Below are 15,198 nucleotides of genomic sequence, written 5' to 3'. Positions count from 1 at the left end.
TCAATATTGTTCCTAAATTATTTGCTATCACTGGTAGATGCCTTAAGCTTTGGATTAATGTTTTTGGGGAGCTTTATTTTCCTTCCCCAGTAGGGGGCAGCACCACACTTACTCATATATTGGAAATTTGATTCATGAATCAGAAGAAACCTGTTTTTTTGCCCCTGTATGTACACAGAAAACTTTAGAAAATACTAATTAAATGTGTAGTCCGAGATGGATTATATATATATATATATATACAATACATTTTTATAAATAAACATCCACACCTTCCTCAAATATATTTTTGCTCCCTCATAACTACACACACTTTCGGCTCTTAGAGGCAGTTGCTCACATTTACCTCAGGTGTCACCTTACTTGAGACTTTGCCAGAAATGTTACTCAAGGGTACCTCACTGAACAAACAACGATAATGACGTTGGTAGGATCAAGTTCAGAATGAGTAACCATACACTTACACAGGGGAATGACTCTAACGGTTTGATAAGGCCTTAAACTATAAGTGCTGACCTGACACTACTTTTTCTATTTTAACCTTGTTAAATTGTGATTGGAACAATTATTGTCACCCTAAAGAAGTATTATGCAACAAAACACATCTTGTCTCAGATCAGTGCTCTGTGAAGAAGTTTATTTTCTATTTTGCATAACAACCAATCGAAGAAGCACTTTCTTTTGATTAAGGAGCATTGTGTCCAGTGCTTACTGTAAAGTGACACTAATTGAATTAATTGCTATATGAATGTATACACGAGGACAGTATAAGCATATGATGTGATCACTGCTTGGAGTAAAACGTTTTCCTCCTGGTTGTAACTAATCTATAACAATATGTTTGAACGTTTAATGGGTCTCCATTGCCCACAGTTTAAAGTTCAGAGTCCTTGTTTTCACCACCACTCGGCCTGTTTACCCCTCCAGGCCTTGTTTTTTTCCCCTTCTAATTCTCCATGACCATCTGCAGTTCCCGGTCAGAGCCGTGCGTGAACTCCGCGCTCCACAGGCCAACAAAACAAGCAGAAGGGTGTGATTTTCACGGGGCGAAGCGTTACAGTGCTGTGAAGAGTGGCCCACTGACAGGATAATAGTCCCTCCTGGAGGTGCGAAACAGCCAGGGACCAGGCGGAGGAGAAACCTGGGAGTGACCAGGAGTGACACCTCGGGGCCTCTGAATAGGCCTCATAAACAAGCAAACCCCCCCCCCCTGAGAGTAAATCATATGTAGTGCAGAGGATTGGCAGGCCAAAAACACAGTGAGGCTTTCTTCAGATAGAGGTGTGAACCTTTAATTACCTTTGTTTGTAATTGCACATTTGCTTTTGTGCAGTGTCTCTGTGAATGTGTTGAACTTTAAAAATACACAGCAATAGATGCTGCCTTTCCTGTTACTGTTGTTTTGTTGTTTTGTTGTAGTTCTACACTTAGCTAAACTAAGCTAACCGGTTGATGGAGGTAGCTTTGTATTTACGGTACACACAACTTCGAAGTTTCAGGTCTTTATTTGTCATGCACAACAATTACAGTGAAGCATTTGCTGGCAATGAGATTCTTGTTCCCAGGCTCCCTCCAACAATGCTACCGTGAAATGTATAAAAGAAAAACACAAAAGTAAAAATGAGAAGAAAGTGCAGACGTTAAACTATAGGAACACAGTTTAATATATGCAATAGAATAAAATAAAATATTAAATAGAGGGGTAGACCAGTGTTCAAATTGATAAACTGTAATATAGACAGAATCAAATGAATATACATATAAACTTTGGTGTGTGCAGGTATAAACAGGAAGTAGAAGTTTTATCAAGGTAAATCGTTCCAGATGACGCCATGATTCTGTGTTGTATTGTTATTCTCGTGTATTGAGTTCTTGGCTGACAGATGCGGAAGGAAGGAAGACGTCATGGCATGGTTTGAAAAGTGTCCGTTTATCTGCTCAACCTACCGGTCCATACAGGCAGGTGTAGCTTGATGTCAGTTTGGATTTGAATCTCACAAAATCCCTCCCTGCCTCACTGGTATCGTCAGAGGGAGTTTAACAAGTCACTTCATTCTCCCTCTTCTGAACACACGTATACAGTAAACCATCTTCTCCATGTAGGATTTTAATTCTATCGTTAATCGAGCATTTTGTTTTGCTTTTTTGCATTTTGGGCAGGTAACGTTAGGCTCCATATCAGTTGACTTTTTGTCACTTGAGCTTTCCTCAGGGACACTAACTGCAGAACCTTATTGTCCTTTTCTCTAAAGCTCAAAATGTACTTGATCACCTCTCTGTCCAAATGAATTTGTGGACAGGCTAATGCAGCCTCCGAAAGAGAAAGCAAACCACAGCGGAATAAAATACTCAAATAAGACACAAAATAAAAACCATAAACATTTTTCATAGATTTTCGACAACTCACATTGGCATTTACAGGTGTGCAGATTTATAGAAAACAGAATCTACTCAACAGTTCCCGGCCTTCTCCACACCAAACTAGACTGTCTTCACATTAATGACATAATGACATAATGAAGTGCAGATAAGACTGAGCTGCAGGTCGAGGGATAAGCCTGGTCTGCTGGGTGGCATTTCAGAACCGGTCCTCTTGGCACAAAGGAACACTGAAACTCTCTGAAACCTTGTTGGTAACGTGATCCACATTAAAGGTGCATTGTAGATGCTACAACTCTTTGATACAACTGCCGTCTTGTTTCCTAAAACATAAAACTGGGTGTATCTCCAGCAATGTTTGTGTTTGTCTTAAATGGGTACTTTGAATAAACGACTCAATAACTGTGGAATATTCAGAGAAAACCATGATCGGCATTTGGAATTAATTTAATTCGTGTGCGTAAACTATGTGTTGGTCAAACTACAGACGGAGACGCAAATCCCATTGCATTTGGGGAAGAGCGGTTTATTACTTGTTAAGGACCCAAAATCAAAGTTTAGGACTAGAGTGCAAAGACTTGCTTGTATGCATTGTTCTATATCACTATATGTTTAAAGACTTTGGTCTTTATGTAATCCATCAACCCGTTGGACGTTTGCAACCAGCGTGATTCATAGTTTTCTTTCTTCAAGTGAACATTTCTTCGTATTTGCTCGGGGACCAGTTCCCTCACTGGACAGGAAAGCCCGGTGCTGCCTTCCTTCTGTCCTCTCACTGGTGACAATGTTGAACCTCAGCGTTGAGGCTGCCATAACATATTTGCCCACGCTTTTATCACCTCAATCAGCCTGCAACTCAGTTTAACGACACTGTTGATACAACTCGGTGATCCTGTTGAACATTTGGCAAGTTGACAGCCAAGCTTTCTTCTTTTAAGTTTTTGAATTAGTCTGTTTAAATGCAAATGGTCGAGCCACGCCCTCGCAGCGTCACCAGGTAGATGTGAGGTAAGTGAGACTAACTTCTCGTCTGACCAGCTGGCAGCGGATACGAGAGCGAGAAGCCTGCTCTACAGGTCTGTCAGGGGAGCTGACAGCAGGGAGCTGCCTGCAAACACATCCGTTTTCTCTGTTTGTCTCCAGAGAAAAAACCCCTTGAGCCATTGTAATAAGTGTATGAGCGTGTGGCTTAGTGTGTGCGTACGAGGGCAGGCCTAAACTGCCATATTCAAATCCTCTGGTCGTATTTGTGCTTATATCATTCTGGAAATAAGTGATTTGATTTTCCCTCTATTGTCTGTGTGTGTCTCCAAATAACATTGCTCTATTCCCACTCCCAAATCAGTCGTATACCATTGCTGTGTGATGACAGCTCCTCGGTTTCTTGACTTTCAGTGGTGCCGCAGTGTCTGTGACCAGTGATTGAGTCAGAGATAATGTGGTTTGCATAAAACTTTAAAGGCAATGAATTAATGAAAGGGCCGTTAATAAACAAATGTCACTTTATTAAAGACGGTTCATGGCGGAGAAGCAGACCACAACACAAACACCATGTATGATTGTGCTGGTGCTATAATGCTTTTCCCAGAAGCTTTATGTCTTAATTGTGAATCATCCCAGCACTGAAAAACTCCCCAGACACCTACTAATGTAATGACAGGGATGTTTCATCACATCTGATAATAGATAGGCATTCACAGATATGTGTGTCAGGGATAAGTGCAGTATGCCCGCTCTGTAATCAGCTGTTGCAGAGATGTGAATTTTGTAGATGCTATGTCACTTGTTCAGAAATAGCCACACGGTTTCCACATGCCGAAGACACGCGCTCCACACGCGAAATGACATCACCTGTAAAGACAATGGCCGGGACAGATGAGGGAGGATTAGAGTGCAATCACGATGAAGATGCAAGATAGGATAATCGTACTGTAACCTGAGTTCTTTTAAAAATCTGAATGCGTTTTACATTGTCAACGTGTAAAATGTGCTCCTTCGTTGGTAAATGCAACATGAAAATGATCCACCATAAGTAGAAGAAATTTGTTCTTATAGTGTCGATTTAAAGGACAAATCGGTCTAAATCAACACATAGGTTGAGGAAATACTCAGAGTTTTTTAGACCTCATTTGCAGCTCATGGAAAAACCTTTGGAGGTACATGGTGTGGTAGAAAGATTTATTAGACGTGAAGAAATGTATGAATCGTGCATTGTCACAGGTTTGGTATTTTCAGAGGCCTTTACACTTGGCATACACTTGGCATACACTTAATGTTGGAAGTCTCTGGTGCCAAATGTAACAGATAGGATGGACCTTGTAGATGTTCTCCGACTCCCATGCTAAATAGTCTGGACCAAGGCTTGCACATTGTTTTGTGTCATCACTGGGATTCTTGGTGGTTCTGTGTGACGCGGGCAATACTGATTGTAATGTTGATTTAAGTTTGTGGGTTATCTGTTTCCATGTATACGTGCTGTCCCAGGATCTGAAGCATCCAGGGAATGGACCATCCCAAATGTATATAACGCATATGTGAACTCTCTCTATCCCACTAAACATATACTCTACACGCAACTGAAAGAGACTTATTTATGCATAGCATAGCAAGACATTAGCTATTAGTTTTGATCAGTAAATTTGGGGCCAGTCAGGTACGTTTTTTGTTTGCAAAAAAGACAGATTAGTACCATTTTCAGGTGTCATTATGAAACATGCTTTATTTTTTTAATACAATGTTTATTTTGCTTCAAAATGAAAATGTGGCTATCATTGCCATTGCTTCCATGGCCCCCCCCCCCAAGCTTTTACCCCCTTATGAGTGGCCCTGTATGTGGATCATCTCTTTATCTTGAGTCTGAGGAAGCTGAGTTTCTGTTATGTTATGATTACTGATCTGTCCGCCTCTTTTTCAGTTTGGTTACAGATTAAGATGCAGCTCGATAAACGGCTTAAAAGCAAACTCACTGATACTGCTTGTGGCGCCATCTTTACTTTATAATTTACTGTACCATTGATATTAAAATGCATACCTCAAATACTCACCAAGCACATCTTCAGTGTACCCCAATATATTTCAATACTGGATAACAATTTAGAAAAAGAAAACAATTTTAATACGATCACACTTGACAGTGATTGACCTTGCATGCAGGACACACTCCCAAAAGAGTCACATATCTAAAGGAAATGGAAACATTGCATCTAAACAGCTTTGCTATCAAATCTGTGGACTTCTCACCGCTTAATGAGCATATTGTTAAACGGGCGGGGGTCCAGTGCAGGAGCTGTTGCTGCTGTCTGCATTCCTGCAGAAGCTTAAGCTTCTTCTTGTTTTGCTGGGGGGTAAACAGTGTGCTCAACAGGCCCGCCTTACGTCACAGGTGTGTTGACATGGAATAAATGAACACTGTTCCCCTAATTTCGCAACACAGACACCATGCTCTGTAGAGCTGTGACTGTCTTTACATAAGGATTTTTCTGCTAATCTTTTAGCATCTTTTGGGGAGAAACAGCCCTTTAGTACAAATACATGAAAATCCCGCCCAATCCTATCCTCTCATACCCACCTCATCCTATCTTAGTATTGTAGTAATAGTAGTAATAGTAATATTAACTATGTAGAGGATGGACAGCTGGAAAAAGGTATGTTTTCTGGGAATCAGAACATCTTGTACGACTAGCAAACAATGCTGAGTACATTTACTTCAGTACAGCTTTGAGATCCTTTGCTCCCGTAATTGCTCCCGTAGCTGTGCCTACGGTGTAGAAATGTGATAGACTCTGAATTGTAAGTCGCTTTGGATAAAAGCGTCTGCTAAATGACTGTAATGTAATGTAATGTAATGTAATCCTTGTACATTACTTTCACTATTACATTACCATTTTATGCTAGTTTATAGTCCTACTCCTCCACATTTCAGAGGGAAATAGTACATTTACTACATTGGACAGATATTGTTTTATTAATTGTATTACAATTATTTTTCACACAAAACACATCTAAAATAATTGTAGTCTGGAAGTAAGTCTTTGAAGTTTTATCTTCTTATAAAAAGTGAAGTAACTCTGCGAGCGTAGAAGGAATATTTCCCAATGTTTTCCTTGAAAAATTGTTTTTCTTATTCTTTCGTGTTTCAAGGTAGACATCCATTTCACTAAACATTCTAGCCAATTATAACATTGATAAAGGTTTAGATGTAAAAACACAATTCATTGTAAATGGAGCAGCTGCTGCCTGACTATATCCCATCTGATTTCATGATTATATTAGTTCATTGGTCATTGATTGGTCAGGTGATATTCAAACACACTGATTCATCATCGTGAACCTGTGTTTTTTTTTCTCTTCCTGCTTAGAGGTGCCCCCACACATTGACTCACTCCTTCATGATGGGGACACAGACGAGCTGAGTAATCCGATTTGCTGTACTCTGAGTAACCGAACAGCCACCAGTCACTCTCTGTGAACAAGTCCAGACACACCTTATTGCTTTCTCAGAGAGATGACTGAAACACACAATAAAACAATTGTTATGAATCCATTACACTCAAACAGTGATCAATGCCTGCTTGTACCGAGTTCTGGGGAAAGTATTAGTATGCACCTTTTACCTACTGTACTACAGTATTCACATCATCATGTATCAGTTACAGTGTACATGTGTGTATTTGTACCTGCATGTGGGAGATTGTAAGTGGTACAATAAGGGTTGTATCGACTTACATCATGTCTTCGCTTGCTTCACTGCCACCATGTGCGTTGTGTGGTTGTCACAACAGCCCCTGCCTCCCTCCTCCCCCTACCCCCCTCAACGCCACTGTGAGAACACCTCAACCCCTTGATTCCCAGACATGGACACACCCAATACACAGACTCACAACGAATCAAATCGCACACGTCCCACATGCAAATGACTCTCAGTATTTGCTTCAGAGCGCTGGTAACTGTCACTTTTCATAGTTATATCTTGTTTATCTGTCCATCTCTTCTCCGGCTTGGTCCCGGATTAGGATGCTGCTCGAGAAAGTGCACAAAAGCAAACTCAATGTTACTGCTTGAGGCGCCATCTTTACTTTATAATTCACCCTACCTTTGATATTCAAATATATACCTCTTTGAGAAAATAGAGAAGCAAACACTGACCCAGAACATCCTGAGTGGTAATCTAAATATATTTCAATACATATTTACTGGATAACCCTACCGAAGCAATTGTGCCAAAATGTGATTTTGTATTACTTTTTTTTATTTATTTAAATCTTATTCTGTATTAATATATGTCCTGGTTAGTCAAAACATTAATAAAGTCTCAAAGGGTCTTTAATCTACAACCAATGTGTATCTCACACGCCTAGTTGTGTCACTTCTCACAACAGATAGTCGACTCTTTTAATTCAAATCAGAAGGAAAGTGTTTAGATCTCTCTGTTCTGGAAAGATAACGCGGCCGTTTACCGGAGATCTCCAGGAGAATGAGGATGAGTGGCTTGTTAAGATTGTGACACTTTTCATCAGATCACGTCTGTTTTTCATCAGAAAGCTTGCACTTACAATAGACAGGACTTGATGACTTCACAATAAATAACAGCGTCATGAGTCATGCTGTATGCACAAGTAACGAGGAAGTTACCATATAATCTAATTAAGTGTTTTTAAAATGCTCTTTTATGTGTATATGTGTCTATTAGAATGAGAACAGAATTTGGGGCTTTAATTTGCTACATTCTGGAGGTTAATTAGTAGCTTTTGCCACAACTGCACGAGTCTTATAGTTATCTATTGATAATTTGTCATTTTGTAACACTGTGCACACATTTATTTCTGCCAACATTAGCTTTGCACATGAATTTAGTCCAGTTATTAGCCTCATGGATATTATTATTACCTTATTTACGCCTATGCTAATATCAGTACCAACTACAGGTTGGTGCTGCATAGTCTGTTGTTTTCTTTTGCTTATATTGGGGCGTCTGTCACATGTGTTGTTTATATGTGTATTATCTTATTCATGTGCATCCACAGCCAATCCATTTTTAATGTGTCACAATATGAATGGGATTTTGGTGAAAGCACATGAAAGCAGCAAACATCACACACCAAATCCTCTCCTTCTACACCACAAAACACAAACATGTCCTGGATGTGTTTGGGTCGTCGGTGACATAATGAGGCTGTCTGAAGCGCTAATCACCTCATCGTTCCCAGACTGCGAAATGAACCCTTCGATTGTTTCATCTCAAAGCTGCATGTGCTTCAGCTGTGCACCACTTTGATCATGTGCGGTCGCTGATGACCACTCTGAAGTCATCATCTCCCTTGATGACTGCAGATACACTGACAACATACAGCAGAAAGACGTGTATCTGATTGAATGACCCAGGTGTGTTTCAAAGACATTAAAGGGTCCTGCAAAAAATGAGCAGAAAGGCTTGTGAGTATCCACTGTTGTCCTCGTCTGCAAGTGTTGGAGGCTGTTTGCCTCATCAACCTCCCCGTGTGTGTTACTCAACTGCACGACAACGCAGTGGATTCGCTGTTGACTGTGGGACAGAAATAATTGTTGCTGCCTCCGGGCACAGTCACAGTCAAGAACGGGGACGATTCTCACTGGCTTTGCTCGACACCGAAACTGGCAGTTTATGTTTGGACAGAAATAATGGGAGGTTTATTATTATTGTTGTGACTGACAGTTGGCTCTTGCTATGCAGATGAACCATATAAGTGAATTACATAAGAAATAGGGAAAAAGTAAATAACATGTAATTCATTTTATATAGCCACATGTTTTTCAGTTCTTTTGGGTAAAATATTAAGTTTCTAATCAATAAATGGCAAAATTAACTCAATCTTTCTTTATGTTTTGTCATTTCTGCCTTCAATCTTATTTTTGAATCTTATCTTTGCCACCCGATCACACACACGGACTCAGCCAATAAAGGGGGAAAACAACAATAACAGAAACAAATATCACAACAGAGAGTATTTTTGTTTGTGTGAAAGAGACGCTGTGAGCTGTTCAAGTCTTCCCCAAAGCATGGCGGTTCAAACTGCCAATTTGGATGGCCGAGGAGCTGGCACAGTGAGCCAATGGGCTTTGTCCTGGGCCAGACAGACCTGTCGGTGCACCTGCTGATTCCCAGGCCTCCTTGCCAATCTTCGACTACAGTGAAACCCAGCGAGAGTGAAACTGGCCCTGAGCCAGAGGAAGAGCTGGTTGACTACTCCTGACACAATCGCAAAAAAGCAGGGGATCCTGGGAGAAGGACCAGCCCTGTGTGGAGATGAGAAAAAGATGACTAACCCTGAGACGAGAACGAGAGGAGGAGGAACAGTTCAGAACTCCTGGGAACCTAAAACCTGTATAACATGGCCCTCGCGATTGCTCAATGAGTGCACTATTGTTGCACACCTTGTATGTGTAAGCGTCTGTGTTTGCATCATGTGTGAGTGTATAACATCATGCATTCAAGATACTTTTCTGAATTAGAGTGAGGAACCTAGCGAATCTGCATTTTGCATTTCATTTGAAAGACAGGGAAAGAGTTTGAGTGGAAAAGAGTTATAAATAAGACATGACATTTGAGTGTGTTTCCCAAAGGAGTCTCATGGCCGGCTTTGACCCAGGGCTGCTACCCCTCAGGATGTTAATAGCCATTGCGCCTCCAGCCTTCACCTGCACTCGCACTAAGCTGAGCAGCAGACACACAGACACACGCGGCGTAAACCTTTTGATTAACAGCGATCACGTTTCACAGTGTTTCCCCGAATCCTTCAAAACAACTGAGAACATAAAGATGTCTATTCTTCCCAATTTGGTCTTATTTTCGGTGCTTTGTTACATTATTTCTTTCAGTCATGGTAACGTTGCACTCACCGTGTAAATTTCTCAGATTTTGGAACATAGAAACATTGCCACAACAAAGTCTGATGTTGGTAAGAAACACATGCAATCAGACGTGTTTTAGCAAGATTTATGTACATCACTTTATTTGAAGGTCAAAAGGACAATGAGCACTCCTAAAATGTTGGTAATAATCCCTCTGTGGAAGGAACAGTGTGCATGCAACTACGGTAGGTAGTCTGTTTAGGTTGAACCTGCACACTGTGATGAATGTTTGGGTGATAATTTTATCGTTTACCTATCTTCTCCCTCAAATAAGTTTGTCTATCCTGGGGTTTGTTTATTGACTTGGTGAATACAATATTACTATTAATGAAAGGGAAAATGGTTCAACAAAATTTGGCACTGGTTGTAATAAACTGGTGTTGTGCTGAAGTCTGTACTGATACCGGTGACTGCTTTCACATTGTACACAGTCATTTGATTAACATAAACGTATTTAAAGCCTTCTGTAGAATACCAGTGGATCCAGCTTTGGCTGGCACTAACTGGTCCCTGAGGGTCAGAGGTCATCATTGGTCCAATTCCTTTGGATGACAAAACACTCCGTGGCCTCTCCATAGGAGGTCACTGGGCTGAGACGAAGGATGTCCTGTTTTAACCCGTTGATAACTGCCGTTCGAACAGAACCTGACACACGGCTGCGAGATGGACGGCTCGCTGACTAATGGCAAACAGACTGCTGATGTATTGGGACAATAAAGTGTGGTTTTTTTTTTGTTCCGCTCATCTGTGACTCATCCACCCTGCTCTGAACAAATGCATTGCAGACCCGTCAGATCCTTAAGTGTTTCGTCTTTTTACGTCTCTCTCTCGGTCATGTTCACTTCACATTGCTGTACTAAGAATCCTCTGCTCATTGTTTTAAATCGTTTTCATGGTCACACTTACCAGACAAACATCAATGATGTTGTCAATGAAGTTCTATAGAAATGTGCCCTCTACATTGTTGTGATAAAGCAGCACACTGATACTATTTCTTCTCAATCAGTGACTTTGACTCAATCACACTCTCCCATAGCTCTGGCCCTTTCGAAATCCGACACAGCCGTCAGTCACAGCATGGCACTGCCAAACCCCGTCAGCAGTCATGCGGATTGCATTAGAATCGGTCGAGCCGAGGCACAGCTGGAGGCAAGAGGTTACTTATCATATCCTTGCACCGAGAGACGGTTCAGGAAAAGTACCCCAGAGTGCTGATGTGGATTATTCGGACTCCCTGCAGAGAGCAGTGCTCCAGGCTTTTAAGTGCTTTTGGTGACCCTTTTTGAAGACTCTTCCCTGAAAGTATAACAGTCGCCACCATCAGACTTGATGAGTAAATCGGTTGTGAATTGCACGGTCATAACATCGCAGGCAAGCTGTTCTAAAAAAAAACACACATAACACGGAAGCCATAATTTGCACTTCTTTTATTTGTATCACCTCACTCCCACGCGTAACAAAAGACACGCGGGTTAGAGAAGGAGATGGTAAATCCAGATTAAAGACAGTGATAGAAAATGTAACAAAATATACGTGGAGTACATCGATGCATTTAAAAACCCATGTCTTATCTAGTATTTCAAATACAGACATGACAAATGACCTGTTTTAACAAACAGAATAGCATATACGTTAAGCTGACTTCCACAAGAAGTATAGTAAAGCCTATCCCTGGCTCTGGACACTTGTATACAAACTGGTACATGCACCAGATATCGTTACACTGGTGGGCAAAATCTCACTTTCTTACATGCATCTGAGACAGAAGTATTACCTTTCACTTACATTAAAGTAGAGGCTGTTGAGTGTCCTCTACACACTGGGCTATTGAGAGATAAGGAATGTGTTGAGTCTGTAAACAAAGAGGGGCGAATAAAAAAAGGCCCGGCTGACTGTGGTGGTGAGAGGATCCGCAGGGTGGAAGTAAAGACTCCCGCAGAGCTTGATTTTACAGATGCAGATTGGTGGGAGACAGGGACAAAAAAAACAACAAACAAAGGTTACCACTCCCATGGACCCCCCCCCCCTCCTCCTCCTCACCTCAGAGGATTTTTAAAACAAGTTCCTGTGCCAATGCGGGAATTAAGACATTTGTTCCAACAAATCATCCTGCCGTGTTTCTTTTTCACATTCATGTTAAATAAGTTGATAAAATCCTGATCAGACATATATGCCAGGGGTGAGAAGATTGTCAGGTGATTAACTTGAAGGCAAAAAGCCCAAACCAGGCTGGGGGAGCTTTCACACACAGGTAAGAAAGTGGCACCTCGCACTGCAATCCAAACTTGCATATAAATAGGCTGGTGTAGCCAGACGGCGAGAATACAACAGAGAAGTGGCTGACGCCCATCAGCTCAAACCCCAGCCCTGGACGCTTTCTGTTTCTCTCTCTCTCTCTCTCTTACATGTAAGGCTGCAGCAGGCAGCAAAGCACAGCATGCAAATCCACCACATCTACATGGTGACCAGTGCTTTCTCTCTGTGGCTGTATGTTGATATGTTCCTTTCGAGTCTCAATTCACTGCCCACCAGTGATGCGTACACATGAAAGCATACGTACACTTTGATTTTAACATGAAACATATGCCCCCCCCCCCCCCCCCATTTACCTGGAACAATCTACATTTGAATATAATGTAAACAACACTGCTGTCCTGTGTCTGTCTGCTGGAGTGTGAAACCACACCCAGAATCCTCTCTGCCGTCCCCGCAGATGTTACTTCCCAATGCTACCCGTGCTCATGTATTGTTTCCCCTTGCACCATTTGGCATCCCAGAGTAATATAAGTCAAAACACTTAACAGGGAAGGATGCTAAACTGCCACAAATCAGAGCCGTGACAGCACGCAAAAGTAAAATGAGTTAAATAAATTAAAAGTTTTGTTGTCCACAACCCACAGGGTTAGCAGTCTTGTTCATGAGTTCAGATGAAGCAGAAGAACTTCTTCCAGCTGCACCTGGAGAAAGCTTTGGTGCGTCTGTCTGAAAACCTCCTCTTCTTGGACTTGCGGGTTTTGTTCTTAATGGCGGCAAAGATGGCCGCATCAAACGCCTCCTTCAGGTTCTTTTGCGTGAGCGACGAACACTCCACGTAGTCTGCGGCCCTGATCTTCTCAGCCATGCTCCGGGCCCGGGAGCTCAGGATGGGCTTGACTTTAGATCGGTCCAGGTTGATGAGGACGTTCACGTCCAACAAGAGGTCCGACTGAGTCCCAACGAGGACAATGGGCGAGGACGGGTTAGAAGCCCGGATCGCCGGGACCCACTTCTTGGTGATATTGTGAAACGAGGTGGGGTTGACCATGCTGAAGCACAGGAGGAAGACGTCCGTGTGAGCATAGGACAGAGCTCTGAAATCATCAAACTCCTCCTGAAATGAAGACAGGAAGCACAGGTTAGTGTCAATCAGACTACGTGCAGACATGATGGAGGGATGAGTGAGAGAGACTGATTCACTAGTGTTAAAGTTAATAACATTCAGTGTGACATCATGTGACAGAGTCACATAGTGGATGAAGCAATGAAGTTCCTTCATAGCTCAGCTCTCATGACATTAACAAAACAAATCTGAATATTAGCCTATATTAACAATGAGGAGTTCATGTTATTAGACTATATATTGTGTCACTTCACTTGAAACAATGAACTCAACAACAGCAAACAGATGGCAAGTTGGGACTACAAGGAAAAAGTAACATAATGTCTCGTTGAAAACAAACAAACAAACAAACAGTCTTACCTGTCCAGCAGTGTCCAGAAGCTGAACTTTGACCGGAGATCCTTCGACTTGGACCTGACCTGTTGAAAAGCAACAACATAAATCAGTCAGCATCGAGTTAGTTCAATTTATTTCAAACAACAAAATCACACACATCAAACAAAACATGCATGCTCACAATCAAACGTAAAAACATTCAAAGCAGGGTCAGTCAACACTGAACCAAAGCCAACACACTCATGCAAATGAAAGCCATTCTTACTCTTAATAGAACAACTGACTCCTTACTATTATATTATCCCAAAAATAACAATAAATAAAAAAAGTCGAGGTACTGCTGTATGATCACTCACCGGAGAAGACATCAAAGCCGGTCTGCTGGTACTCTGTCGGGTATCCGTTGGACGTGTAGCTGACAATCATGCTGGTCTTCCCGACGGCTCCGTCTCCGACCAGCATGCAGCTGATGACACCGGGCTCCAGCTCATCCTCCCGGGTCAGCCCGCAAGCGGAGGGCACTCGGGACTCGTTGTAGAAGTAATCCATGTTAGGTGGCATGTCGAGCCGGAAAATGAAACCTGTGAACGCGGACGCTCTCCCTCACTGATCTGATCCGATGAGAAGACAAGATGGTCTGTCACTTACCACCTAGGCTGCCTATCCTGTTCTGACTGACGGGCGACATGTGCGGGAAGGAGAGCTTTAGGGGAAGATAGTGCGCAGACAGGTTGTGATTTGCATAGACACTCCCACCGAGAAAAAGATAGACTGATAAAGAGATATATATATAGAGAGAGAGATAAAATAAGATAATCCTTTATTTGTCCCGCAGTGAAGACATTTACAGGATTACAGCAGCATAGTGGATGCAGCAAACAAGAGACATAGTAAAAAACAAGATCAAAACAAGTATTATAAATAAGTAATAAAACATTAAAGAATATTAAATAAGTAAAAAATCGATTAACTAATATAAATGTTGTATATACAGACAGAATAGTTTTTGTATTGCACAATGTATTTATACTGCACATAATACATACAAAGTTAATGATTTACAATCAATGCTAAAATTAAATTATATTATAGTGCACTAAAATAATACTAACACTGAAAAAGCATTGCCATTGAGGTGAATAGGAGTATTTAAAATAAGTTTCCTATGCTACTTAATTCTCAACATCACAAACCACTTCACTCTAAATGTGGGCGAA

At 41.5% G+C, this 15,198-nt stretch overlaps 1 protein-coding gene across 1 annotated transcript; it reads right to left on the bottom strand.

Annotated features, from left to right (window-relative positions):
- Positions 1–11,678: 11,678 nt before the first annotated feature.
- On the bottom strand, positions 11,679–14,922 carry rhov (ras homolog family member V). Its single transcript, XM_076084689.1, has 3 exons — positions 14,338–14,922; positions 14,006–14,064; positions 11,679–13,636 (listed from the first exon to the last, which is right to left on the bottom strand). The coding sequence occupies exons 1-3, from the start codon at positions 14,540–14,542 to the stop codon at positions 13,190–13,192; spliced, it is 711 nt and encodes a 236-aa protein (XP_075940804.1). The 5' UTR covers positions 14,543–14,922; the 3' UTR covers positions 11,679–13,189.
- Between the last annotated feature and the right edge of the window lie 276 nt (positions 14,923–15,198).

Source organism: Anarhichas minor, unplaced genomic scaffold (genome assembly GCF_050575085.1).
Source record: "Anarhichas minor isolate MPS153535 unplaced genomic scaffold, ASM5057508v1 ptg000136l, whole genome shotgun sequence".
NCBI classification, from domain to species: Eukaryota; Metazoa; Chordata; class Actinopteri; order Perciformes; family Anarhichadidae; genus Anarhichas; species Anarhichas minor.
The sequence above is the reverse complement of the archived record's forward strand: the minus strand, read 5'-3'. Positions and strand labels throughout refer to the sequence as shown.

Coding starts and splice junctions, on each gene's coding strand:
- rhov (XM_076084689.1), bottom strand. CDS start 14,542: ATGCCACCTAACATGGATTACTTCTACAACGAGTCCCGAGTGCCCTCC. Junction 14,065..14,337: donor CGGCTTTGATGTCTTCTCCG/GTGAGTGATCAT, acceptor GCTTTTCAACAG/GTCAGGTCCAAGTCGAAGGA. Junction 13,637..14,005: donor TTCTGGACACTGCTGGACAG/GTAAGACTGTTT, acceptor TCTTCATTTCAG/GAGGAGTTTGATGATTTCAG.